At 38.3% G+C, this 13143-nt stretch overlaps 2 protein-coding genes across 2 annotated transcripts in view; both read right to left on the bottom strand.

Annotated features, from left to right (window-relative positions):
• LOC139138095 (E3 ubiquitin-protein ligase rnf213-alpha-like) overlaps nt 1-5720 on the bottom strand; it is a 129142-nt gene extending 123422 nt beyond the window's left edge. Inside the window, exon 1 of the mRNA XM_070706319.1 lies at nt 5388-5720. Within this exon, the coding sequence (XP_070562420.1) occupies nt 5388-5696 (309 nt within the window). The 5' untranslated portion in view covers nt 5697-5720. The remainder of the gene's footprint in view (nt 1-5387) is intronic.
• Nucleotides 5721-11013: 5293 nt separating this feature from the next.
• Nucleotides 11014-13143, bottom strand: part of LOC139138094 (uncharacterized) — a 55652-nt gene continuing 53522 nt past the window's right edge. Inside the window, exons 7-9 of the mRNA XM_070706318.1 lie at nt 12737-13069; nt 11383-11990; nt 11014-11064 (exon numbers count right to left, since the gene is read on the bottom strand). Coding sequence (XP_070562419.1) covers nt 11014-11064; nt 11383-11990; nt 12737-13069 — 992 coding nt within the window. The remainder of the gene's footprint in view (nt 11065-11382; nt 11991-12736; nt 13070-13143) is intronic.

Here is a 13143-nt window from a genome sequence, read left to right as displayed (position 1 = left end):
TGTTTAAAATTCGCGAAGCATAAAACTTGGACGTACAGGGTCGACATATGCCTTCCATTAGGTGAGGCGAAGAACCCAGAAATTTTCGCTCGCAATACGTGAAGTATTACCAGAATAATGCGAACGAAAGGGTATGGTGTTGTAATCATGTATTTCGACGATTTCCTAATCATCGCAAACTCTAATATCGTGTGCAAAGAAGCCTTTAAGGCTTTGCTAACCTACTTCAGCAACTTGGATTTTCCATAATCTGGGAGAAGATGGTCGAGCCTATGCAATGCTAGGGATCGAGATAAACACACACACACATGGACTTCGTCCCTAGACGGTAACATTTTACAAGAACTAAGTGACTTCCTCGAATATTGGCTTCCAAAGCGGTGACTCATTGATGTGACAAAGTCGGTGTCACGACAGTCTCATCACACATGCCTTAACACGCAAGTGAGAGCGGACATCAGCTGATGGGCGAATCTCAGCAAAACCTTTTAATGGTACGCCATTCTTCGTAGAGGAAACTCCGTTGCCCAGCAGATTTCACCACTTAAGCATGCTCAGCAGTGGGAGCAGGCATTTACATAAATGACTGGTTCTAAACATGATGGTCAGTCTGCCATCCAACTTCTGCAAGGAACTTTAAACCATCCTGCTTGCATGCAGATGGTGGCATCGCTTCTGGGACAAATGCAACATAGTGGTATACACGGACAATACCACCTCCATGTATAAAATAATCTCTGGCACGTCACATAATACGACAGCAATGGAGTGGCTGTGCGAACTCCTTTGGCTGTCAGTAATCTCCAACTTTCAGATTACCACCAGATATGTCAAAGTTAATGATAACGATGCAGACTCCTTATCACACGTGCATGAAATTTAACACTAATTAAGAGCTTTAGAAACCCTGCAAAATCGTTAGACACACCCCTTATAGGATAGGCACTATCATATGTCTGTTTTCACGTACTCCTTATTGCTCCAGGACCTTAACAGTAAGAACTTTACAAACCAATTAAAACGCATGGACTCACTTAGTGACAATGGCGCTACTTCCTGGATGCAGGAGGGCTAGCGCCTACTACTAGGCACCTCTTGTGCATAGAGCTGCAAGCAGAACTGTCCACTCAGGTTAAAGAAATATAAATTTTACTATAACCCAAACGGGATTCGAACCCCCTCACACTCACGGCAACATCGCCTAGCTGCTAGGCCTCACACAAAACCAGTCGGCCACTGCTTCCAACCCAAAAGAGTTGGTCACAGTAACCGACTTAGATGTTTCAATTCTATGCGCGACCGAGCAACACCGTATGCGTGGAGCAGACGACACACAGACACAGTACAAACACACAGTACACACATATATAGTAATCGGAAAAGCACGAAGCTTTTACTGAGCTATCAGACAGACTCGGGACAAGTAAATATCCACCAGCAGAACTGTCCACTCAGGTTAAAGAAATATAAATTTTACTATAACCCAAACGGGATTCGAACCCCCACACACTCACGGCAACATTGCCTAGCTGCTAGGCCTCACACAAAACCAGTCGGCCACTGCTTCCAACCCAAAAGAGTTGGAGAATAGAGAAATATGTCAAGTCTGGAGGCAAGTCGGTGACAAGTCAACAGCAATTGACCTGAAGACAGCCTTTCAAACTACAGCAGGTCATGGAAATTTCTTCAAAGACAACAAACCCAATGCCAACAAGTCAGCCGCAAGTCTGTAGCAAGTGACCAGAAGACAGCCTTTCCAAATACAGTAAGTCACGGTGAATGTCTTCAAAGACAACAAGCCAGTCACCAGCAAGAGACCTGCCAAAGTCGAAGGAGAAACACTGAGAGGCTGCCGACAAGGCCTATTATGACATTGATCATTGCTCATCTTTTTCTGTCCAGCAGTCAGCGTGTATTACTCTTGAAACGATGGGCTTATTAGCTATAAGAAGGGTCGTGTCCCCCACTTCTTGTGCAAAGAGCTGCAAGTCTTTATTTGTCAAAGCCAGCTTTCTCTGGGCACCGTCTTCTGGGCTCTGTGTCTGTCTTTTCCAGTTTTGGATTCTCTGCAGCTGGTATCTGTTCACCTCTCTGTCTTGATTTCTCTGTCTTCTCCAATGCCCTCCGTTTAAGGTGTGTTTCCTAGGGTTGCCGATCTCTGTCTTCAGTCTTTTTTCCACACCCATCAAGTAGACAATGGTCAGCTCTGCCAGCAAAGCCCCATCGTACAAAGTGGTGACAAGGGTCTTGTTGTCAATATGGCCATAAATATGTAAATATAAAAATTGAACGGCATACATTTCCAGGCCACCTAACAGGCATATTGACGGGAATAAATTCAATTTGTAAAGAGAATGCCTTGGAGCAGGATGAGAAGGAGGAGGAGAGCCCCCTTGGCCCACTGCCTATGCCATGCCTGGTGGACGGGCTGGAGGGCACGGTGTTATGTGTAGTACAAGTCTAGGACTATCAAAGCGACCCTGGCCATCCCTAGGAGAACCTAATAATCATTGTACCAAGTTTGAGAGCATGTGGCTTCTGGTGCCTTGAGCCTCATCTCAAGAGGAATCACACCAGCCTTAGGGGCCATTTTCTGTCTTTCTTGCTTTTGTGCCGGCTGATCTCGGCTAACTTCTTCCCCCATTCTACTCAACCAGGGCCTTTTATCTTTTTTGGAAATGTAATCTTTTTCATCTTTGCCGTGTCTGCAGGCTCAGTTGTCACTATTTTCACAGTCTTCACTGCTGGGGTTATGGCCATCTCCGTCTATGCTTGTACCCTTATTCTTTTTGCCTCCTGTTTTATGTCGATGTGTTTGGTCGTGATCAGGCCTGTGCTGACAACAGTGAGAATGAGCCGCAAAGCGTAAGCCAGGGCCGAACCATTGCACTGTCGATCGCAGCAAGTAGCCCAGGTCCTTACTAGCCAAACAAGCAAGGTATCTGACGATTTTCCTGCTCACACGGGCGTTGAATGCAATCTCATGGATGACATAGTGTTGCTGACGAGATTAGGCTTCTGTTTCCCGATGGTCTGTAGGGTGAAAGGCTTGCCAAGCAAGTCTTTGCTCTGGCCGCTCACCACCACACACAGCAGGCACTGGCTTTTCCTTTCTATCGGATCCTCCTCTTCCTCTTCCATGGGGGCGAGGCTGCTGGGTAGCCTGAATCCTTCAACACGTCCTGCACCTTTTTGACTATCACTTCTATCCTTTGCAAAAATAATATCGTGCGGCAATTTTTGTACACAAAGAAGCCAAAAAAAGGAGCTCCGGCCACAGCAGAACTGATGCTGAAAGGGGGCCATCTGTATAGCTTGTAAAGACGTTTCTTATGATAAACTCTGTATGGTTATATGAACATGAGATTCTCCAAAAAAGTTTGCAGCCTCTAAAGGAAAGGACGTCACCTTCTTCTGCTTTTTTTTTTTGCTCTGGAGACCATTGTCCCAACTTATCTCATTCGCGCCTTCAGTTTCTCCCTTTTAGTGAGTTTGTGGGCCACAGGCATCAGAAGTCCCACTTTCAGCAGACACAGTAGTCCTACAAAGGCTGCCAACGAGAGTGCCAGAGTGGGGACATGGATAAGGAGAAGACTGGCGGACAATGCCCCTTGACCCGCATATATGCTGTGCTTGAGCTGGTACGGCAACTTGTATGATTTCTCATACTTCTCCAGTCTGTCCTTCAAGCATGCAACAAGCCTGTCTTTGTCCATCGTCCTAAAGTAACTGAGACGTCTTTTATGGCAAATAATGAAACAGCTCTCCCAGAGCCACTACGACAGACAACACTCCTGTTATATTTGCTTTATGTTCGGCATTGGGCTCTGCTGTGGTGTGGCGGCTTGCAACTCCCTGGCCTGTGAGCATAGGGACAGGCAACGGCGGTGCAAGTAAGGGGCTTTCTTTTTCCCTAGCAGGAGGCTCATCACTGGTGAACCTGTCTGTCTTTGCAGGGGGCCCTTCGATCTTGTAGGCCACAATTTCCTTCGCTCCAGCATTGATGACGTCAGAGTTCTGAACTGAACTGGATGGGGTTAACTTGAATACCTGTGCCATACTAAAGTTAAAGATGTTGACAGGGTCCCTGCGTTTTGTAGAGGACTTGCAGGAAAATGCCTTTGGGATAGAAATCGAGATTTATGGTATCCAGTAATGCAGTAATAAAGACATACATTTCACTAAACTGCATATATGTATGAAATATATTTGAACACATGATCAAAACAACTGGGTTCTGTCATGATGCAGAATGTTACATGTCATTTTATACGCAAGTAATTAGAGTGAGCACGAAAAAATCAGAACAAAATGACTGCTTGGTGGCCATGTTGGGTAGTATCGTTAAAAATATCGACATGCACATGTAAGTTATAATGTAGTCCTTGAGCGAAGTTTAAAAGAAATCTGTTGCAGCTTGTTTTAGTAATGGCTCTTGACATGAAAAAAAAATCGCAAGAAATTGGCCACCTGGCGGCTATATTTAATTGTATTACAAAACAAATTGACTTGCATATGCATGCAAAAATGTATTATCCATGTGCCAAGCTTAAAAGAAATCGGGGCCAAGCGTGTCTTAAAAAAATCACAAGAAAATGGCAGCCTGGCGGCCATATTGGATTGTATAATAAAGACACTTGGCATGCTTATGTAAGTCATAGAGCGTTGTCCTTGTGCCAACTCTAAAATAAATTGGGCAAAGGAATGTCTTACTAATGGCTTTGAACATTAAACAATAGCAACATTACGGCAGCCTGGCGGCCGTATTGGATCGTATCACAAAACAAATTGGGATGCATATGCATGCTGTATTGTGTTATTCTTATGCAAAGTTTGAATGAAACTGGACAGGCATGTATGAGATATCTGCATGGATGGATTGACGGCAACCAATCTAAAAGTCCCCTAGACTTTTTCCGCGAGGACGAAAAATCACACGTGATATCACTGCATGAAAACCCGATAATTCAGATAAATTCACATTAATTAGTTGCCTGTATTATAGTATAATACACGTGAATTCACATGAATCCACATGAATACAGGCTTGCTGAATACAAAAAATGTATTCTTGACTGTATTCATCTGTCTATGCACTCTTCGGCTAAAATACAGTTAATAATCCATATTAATAGAGTAAGTATTATAGGGTTTTTATGCAGTGATATGTAATAGCTTTTAGAATTTGCCATATTATTCTAAAATGTACGTTTTTGACCAAAAATTTGTAACGCTTTTAGTTACTTGGGAAAGACCCGTTTTGCCTGCAAACAAACAGGTGCACAGATGCACACAGGTGCACACCTAGTGGTATAAGGTTAATACAATGTTATGTTGTCTTACTATAGAATTTGGGTATCGCAAAGTGTTGCTTTTAGAGGTCTTACTTTTAGATATCTGTCAATTTCAGTTTCTCTTCTCTTCTGGCTTAAATCTCCTTTCCTAGTGATCAAAATCATTCTGCTGCTTAGGTTGTTGAGGTCATTCAGAGACCACTTTGCTGAACTTGTTTCGGCTTCATTTCCACTTTTTCCCCTGTTCCTTATGACGCCAGATAACTCGAGTTGAATATACCTATCCAAGCTTTCGTTTGAGACATCAGGAGCTGTAGTCTTGTAACAACCATGATCATTTATAGCTTCGATCTGCTCAAAGCATTTAACTTGTGAGTGGTCATACACATCCAAACGATTCATTAACCAGAGCAACTGTTTTTCACTGTTACACTGAAAAGTAAACATAAATATTTATTTTATTAGGTTGTAGGAATTGTGGTAAAAATATCTGTCCATATATAGTAAACATGAAACATTCTAATTTTGACAATTGTGTTGACAGAACCCTTACAAAAATGTCTTTTAGTACTACTTTACGATTACTATAAGACCTTTAGCCAGCCTAAAGGACTGCTTTAGGACAAAATTGTCCTAAAAGACTGTCCTTTAGTAATACTAAAGGATAACATTTTCCTATAGGACATTTCTTTAGTAACATGAAAATAAAACTCTTGTCATATAATGTTATTGTTTTGATTTGTAGCTGTTTTTTGAGAATTCTTAATTTATTTTCCCAAAATTTATATTCCCAAAATTTTTTCTTTGAAAGTTGTATTATGTTACGTACTCCCAGACAAGGATATTTAATATAAACTCATATAATCACCTAATTTCTAGTCACACATACATGTAATATCGTATGATTACTGTATTATATTCTTTAAAGCATATGTGTACATTAGTATGTATTCGGTCAGAATACTGAAGACGCGTTTTATAGGAATTCAGTTATGCATTTAGTATTACTATAAAAATGTTTCATACAGGTATAAAGTATTCTTTAAGGAATACTAAAGAAAGAAATCAGAACTTCTATCCTTTACAAAAAAGTATAGAAAGTAGTCAGTGGACATACACTTCTCTTTTAATCTACACACAAAAAAATAGTTTAATATTTATTAGTTCTATCCTGTTTCTCCACCATCTTTGCCATGAAGCTGTATTCTACACTTTTTAAGTCCTCTATAGGATGCTCTTTAAGCCCAGAATGCATTTGGGGCTCCAATGCATTATGGGTAGGCATCATCAAAACAATATGGCCGCCACTGAAAAGACACAAGGCAGTTGCAGCTCTAAAAATGACTGTGTAGCGACATAACCAGGTGTTTGACAGCTTTTATTCTCTACATTATGGCAAGGTTAGGTAGGACAGATTATTATATGTCAATGTTTTGGTTTTGAAGACTGAAAAGTTACAGATACAGTCAGGTTCACAATGTTCCTTTGTCTACATGCCTGTTCAGTGTATTATAAGCCACTGTGTAAATTGTAGCTTGTTGACCATGGCATAAACAGGAGTGCAGTTTAAAGGCAAGGTAGTTATGTAGTTAGGGGTTTGATTGTGTATACAAATTATCCACAATGCATTGACATTTAAGTGAGACCATTGAGGTAAACGAAAGACCTTTATGGTGACACAAAGGCGCTATGAAACAAAGGGTTTCAACCATGTTACATAACAAAATAGGAAGTGGATAGTAATTAATTTTCTGCTCACATATTGCCCTCATGAAGCCTGAATTCTTTTTATGCTGGTCACTAAGACCTTGTTTGGCTATTGAATTGTAAAAAATCATGGTACTGAAAATTGAATGTTTTGTGTCATCAGCTTGGATACTTGATAATGCAGCATCTACTGAATTGATCACCCCTGACAAAGGTCAAGATATCAGTTTTACACAATTATAGCATGAGGTAGCAAGTCAAAAACATCCTAAAAGGTAGATCTTCATTTCAATGCTTGGAATGCTTGTGCAGTTCCAGCTATAAGAGTCAATTTGAATTGTTACATACAGCTTTGCATAATATTTTGTATATCTCAGCAACTTGTTGTTTTTTGACTTCAGAAATAAAGTTTCTTTGTATAAAAATACTAGCTGAATGTATAAATATGACTTTTGTGTCCTTGAATGTTAGAGAAAAAGTACATTAATGTATTCCGTGTTCTTTTAAGAAATTTTCAGGGTTGTAAATAGTATTCCTTAAAGAATACTTTAAAAAATTCTAATTAAAAGTATTTTTTCAGGATACTATTTATTGTCTTTTAAGAAAACTTTTAAAGCCATAAGTATTCTTTAAAGAATTTTGTTGCCATTTAAATAGTATTCTTTAAAGAATACCTTAAGATTCAAAAATAATCTTTTAGTAATACTTTTCATATTCCTTAAAGATTCTTTTAGGAAGGGGCCAAAATACTGAAGGTTCTTATAAGAATATTCCTTTAAGATTACTTTAGATCCTAAAAGACATTTTCTTTTAGGCGTCCTAAAAGACATTTTCGTAAGGGTCATTGATGTAGCTGTCAGTATATGACAATAAGCCAGATTCACATTATGATGAATGACATTTTTGCCAAACGATGTGAATTTTTACATGATATGAACAATACCCGTTCATGAATTTAAATACGTTAATAAAGTAAAACATACCAGTTACCTTACTATGCTTTGTCTTCATGCAGAAGTTTAAAATAGTCGCCTAAATTACCTATACTGCATAATCAAATGCACTCTTAAAGATATAATGCTATCATAGACTTGGAAAACAACACACAAAAAATGCATACTCGAAGTATATTGTGGTGGTTAAAAGAAGACTAATATGTATTTACATTTCAGGTGAGCCCATCCGGCGATGGAGGAATGATATTTTTGGGACACTGTTCATTGCTTTTGTAGCTTCTACCCATGCTAATTCAGTAAATTATCGATGGGATTCAAACTCATAATGTATGGCACCCAATCACCTAGCGAAAACATCATAGTCAATATCTCTCAGCTAAATCCAATAATCGAGCTATAGTTGTTAGGATTGTTTTACTGTTACGCCTCTACATGCTGTACTCGCTCAAAACATTTATCAAAGCAATATGTACAACGCTTAACAAGACATCCAAAAGGCAGCCTCAGAGACAGTCCTGTCCACCAGCCGAGCTACCAACCCAGGGTAGGAAATTCAGAAAATTCTCGATGGAACTCTTACTCACAATGTTCTGCACCAAGTTACCTCTAGCGAAGACATCACAGTCAAAACATGTAAAATATTTCCGCTATGTGAATTGTGAACATAATGCATTTAAAGAAAGAGTTGCATCACTAGTTGGATCGCGTTTACGGAATGTAAGTGTGAAATGTTCAGTTGAAAAAGATCGAATAGCATAATGAGTACAAACATGACGACAGGAACGTTTGGTGATGATGGTGCAAATGACTGATGCAATATTTTGCTACTTAGACAAAATCTACCTGTTTGAAAGATCATGCACAGATGTAATAGCAAAGGTAACCACTCTGGATAGCGACCAAGGTATAAGGTATATGTTAGAACACGGTGTCTTCACAATGCTGGACAGTACATGACATGACAAAATAGAAAACTCATACCATGTCAACGATTCTAATATTGCTGCAGTATACAGGCAAACAAACTTTTAGAGGCGATTGATGCCGGCCGATGACGTAGTCACGAGATGAGATGTAGAGCAATTTGCATCACTTCCCTCGTCCGATCGTTTTATCTCATTTTGCTCGGTGTATCATACGTTTGCCATGTAAGCGAGGAGTCACCAAACCAAGCCAAGGCAAATGGCTCTCATCATGGGTATCAAAGTTTTCAAAAGGAGAATTTCCGAGAATAATACATTTTCTTCATGTTATAGACTTGAATGTTATGTGACCACGTTTTATTTCAAGAAATGTGACAGGTAAGTACCTATGTTTTGTTATCAATGAGTTGTGAACAAACTATCCAGTACACTTTTTTTACATAGAACTCTGTCTCATTTATTTGTCACCGTTTGCAGATAAGGCGAAACACCAAAAACATTAGGTACAAAATTAGCTGCTTCATGTCTTAATTTGCACAAAGTTGGATTGACAGTGATATCCAAATTACCAATTACTCACTACGGAACTTGGACTATAATGTAGATTATGGCTTGATAATATTGTTGTGACTCACTAAATTGTCCATAAACCTTATCGGTTTGAAATATATGGAGTCATTACAAATTGATAAGTTATTTACGGTGGTGTAGACATTTCCATTCAATAATTATTCGCTAAAAGCACATAAAACACCGCATCATGTTCACGTTACTTTTGCACTTTCTCTTGGCATAATGGGTTTCTTTCTTGGTACCTGGTATTTATAACCACATATTGCAAATGGCCATTACAATGGTCACAGAATTTAAGATTGTAAAGAGAAACAAATGTTATTTTGAAATATCTCTTTCAATGCTTTTAACTTCATCTTTAAGTCAACCGAATTTTTTTGATCACCTAAGATTGCACACGTACACATATTAGCATACAATGAATGCTTGCATATATATATATATATATATATATATATATATATATATATATATATATATATATATATATATATATATATATATAAAACAAAGGACTACCCATAGCATAGTTATAAAAATTCTAAAACAGCTTTAAAGCTGTTGTGTCAAATCACAAAGAATAAATATTTTGCGATTTTAATAGGCATTCGTTAATGTATCGAAAACAAAACATGGAAAGTTCTTTACAAAGGAGAACTATAAATGCCACTTCGTAAGCAAAACAAAATGATATTTTGCACATTGCAAATATACATCGGGAGTAAATTGTAAAAAAGCCAAATGAATGGAGATGAAAATATTTACTTGGTTGAGAGAGATTTGCTTAATGTCTTGACTTACTTATTGCATATATGTAAACAAGGATGTACCACTAAATGCTAACATCTTGTAAATCGAGATATATGGAATATTAAGTAGTTCCTTACCAAATGTTTAGGGAGCTGTTTGTCAGCTTCTAATAATTCCCAAAGTACTTTGCATTGCCTGTCAAATTTGAACCAACCAGACGATCTTGGTAAGGCCACCACAAGGGGTTTGTATCCATTAACGGCCGCTTGAAATGTTGTGACTTTTCCCATGTCAACATCATTTTCCTCAACTGCGTCAAACAGTAACTTCATGAATGGCGCCACCTGAGATTCGTCTTAAGAACAGAGATAAATATTATTGGAACAACTGAAGATGTCGACTCCATAACTCACAAAGTATGACATATCATACACTGCATGGAATGCAAGAATTCTCAAGCATTTGCGCATTCCAATGCTTGCAAAAATAGTATGCACCAAACTGCTCCTTCACAAACTACATTCATTGTCGTTGAAGTTTATTTCAATTATACATAAATTACTGAGTGGAAATTGATATTTACCCTTCATAACTTTCCTTATCCAGTTTATCAAATTTTCGCAACTTGAAAGTGCGAATAAACAATTGCGTTTTTCTTCACCATAGCTTCTTAGTACCCTGGCTGTCTTCAACATATCCTCTGTTACGCTGGAGAGAGGTATATTCTTTTCTTCTTTTTGCTTGAACAAAACACTGATAGAGTAAGATATAGCTTAAATGTACTGAAGTCGTAACAACAACGATTATGTCCTAAAGTGCCTGACAGTATGTCTCTGGCATATTACGGATTTCGTCATGCAACTATTTATTGCAGGGAATTTTAGAAAGTTAAGCTAACATGGGGAAGCATAAAAACAGAGTAAGTACGTTAACGTTTGCCTGGTACATATGATGATAATGTGGATAAGCTGTGGAAGGTAATATAATAAGCCATTTGCTCATTTGAACATTGTATAATGATGAGATGTGAGTTTGTCACGTGCAAATCCTGAAATCATTATCATTAAAAATAACTTCAAATATGATGCAATATCAGATCATAATCAGCCTCTCAGAAAAATATGTTTGTTAGTCAAGCAAATAATCTGCGTGAATGCTTGACATATTGGAAATACTTACCAATCCACAAAGGGCTGAAACACATCTGAAATCGCCCTGGAGATCCATGACATCTCGACATTTCAGAACCACTTCTGCAGATCGAATTGCCTGATCCGACATCAGATATTCATCGACAGTTTCAGCAAATTTTGCGATTTCATTTCTGCCATTGGCATAACCTCCGATGTGATCGACAAATTTGACCAACTCTTCAGAAATGCTTTTGTTAGGCTGGTCATGGAGAGGTTTGAAATAGTAATTAACGTCTCCGAGAGTGATACTGTGTTGTTCTATATCTTGCACCAGTTTTGTGGCTGCCTTTTCTACCATTTCCCAGAGCTTTACACCTTGTTCTTGGAATGTAACACAGCATCCCTTTTGGCAATACGTATCTCTCCACTCTATTTGCTGCCTTTCAAAAATTTTCTTGATCATGTAAAACTGAGGAAAATCCTTTAAAGCAACAAGGACACTACTAGGCAATAGCTCTTTCTTAACCGAAGGTCGGTAGTCTGCTACATCAAATGGTACCTCAACAGGAAACACTGTGACATCACAGACATAGGCAAGTCGGTGATCTTTGGCAAGAAAAGTTGACTTTGCGTCTTTAAGTATTGCTGCGTCCACTATAAAATTAAAAACGTGAAACAAAAAATTTCTTTCATACAGTAACCTTGAACAGAATATACTATTTGGCATTCAAGGGATACGTCAGATGCTATTAGCGATAATTAGAGCAAGGTATAAACACAAATGGTAGACTTAAACTGATTCCCTTTGCAATTTTAAAATGGTACATCTTAAAATTCCTAATCATCAAAATACCAATGACAAACGCCTGCTGAATTCTAGTCATTACATGCTATAAATAGATGTTGACAAACAATGGCTAGTACACGTGTGATGCATACATATAATTTGTTTCAGTTGTTCCTATGCAAACAAGTGTCGCTAAGATATTTCCTAATTGACGATCAGCTATAATAATTCTGTCTTAATCAACTTATTTGTGTGACTGATCTCTAAACCTCCAGTTATAGCATGCAGAATTAATATATCAAATAAATTTGTAAGTCCTGTTATCAGTCTGAAAATCTGTGCGAGTGTATCTAACGCTAAGACAATTATGGCCATACATGTAGTTTGAACTTTCCGACCACTACTGGGTGAGGGGACTCATGGTCTACATTATTTTAAAGGGAGAGGATCACATTTTGAGAAATGAGTATTTCGTTTTACATAATGGACAATCCTCGATTTTCTGTGGCTCTTCCTTGATACTGACTGCTTCCTCTTAAGTCAATTTAAACGTTTACATATTATTATGTCACTGATGAACAACTACAAAGAGGTATCTGTACTGTGTTCTTACCTTCTGGATTTACATCATGGCAATTTTTGATTGCGTTTTCTAAACTGCTCGTGTGCTGAATAAGCATAGATAATTCTTTTTGTCTGGTATCAATGCATTTTCTCAGATCGTCTTGGCTATATCCAGGCCTGATGCATCCATTGGGGTCCTCAAAAATGTTTGACCCAGCTATGATATTACACAAGGCATCCACTCTGTCTTTGCTACAAACAGTCTCCAGAAGATGAATTTGAATAGTGCCATCAAACAGAGTGGTCACAAGCTCATTTAAAGCAGAGAAAATATGTTCAACCCATGGTTTTACGTCTTCAGGGAGGAGTTGCATTCTGGATTCTGTACAGGAAATATAGAATATTCATTTACATAATTGTCAAACCCCTACCAAACTTTAATTTTTGTATTAAATA

Source organism: Ptychodera flava, chromosome 8 (assembly GCF_041260155.1).
Source record: "Ptychodera flava strain L36383 chromosome 8, AS_Pfla_20210202, whole genome shotgun sequence".
In the NCBI taxonomy this organism is placed as follows: Eukaryota; Metazoa; Hemichordata; class Enteropneusta; family Ptychoderidae; genus Ptychodera; species Ptychodera flava.
The sequence above is the reverse complement of the archived record's forward strand: the minus strand, read 5'-3'. Positions and strand labels throughout refer to the sequence as shown.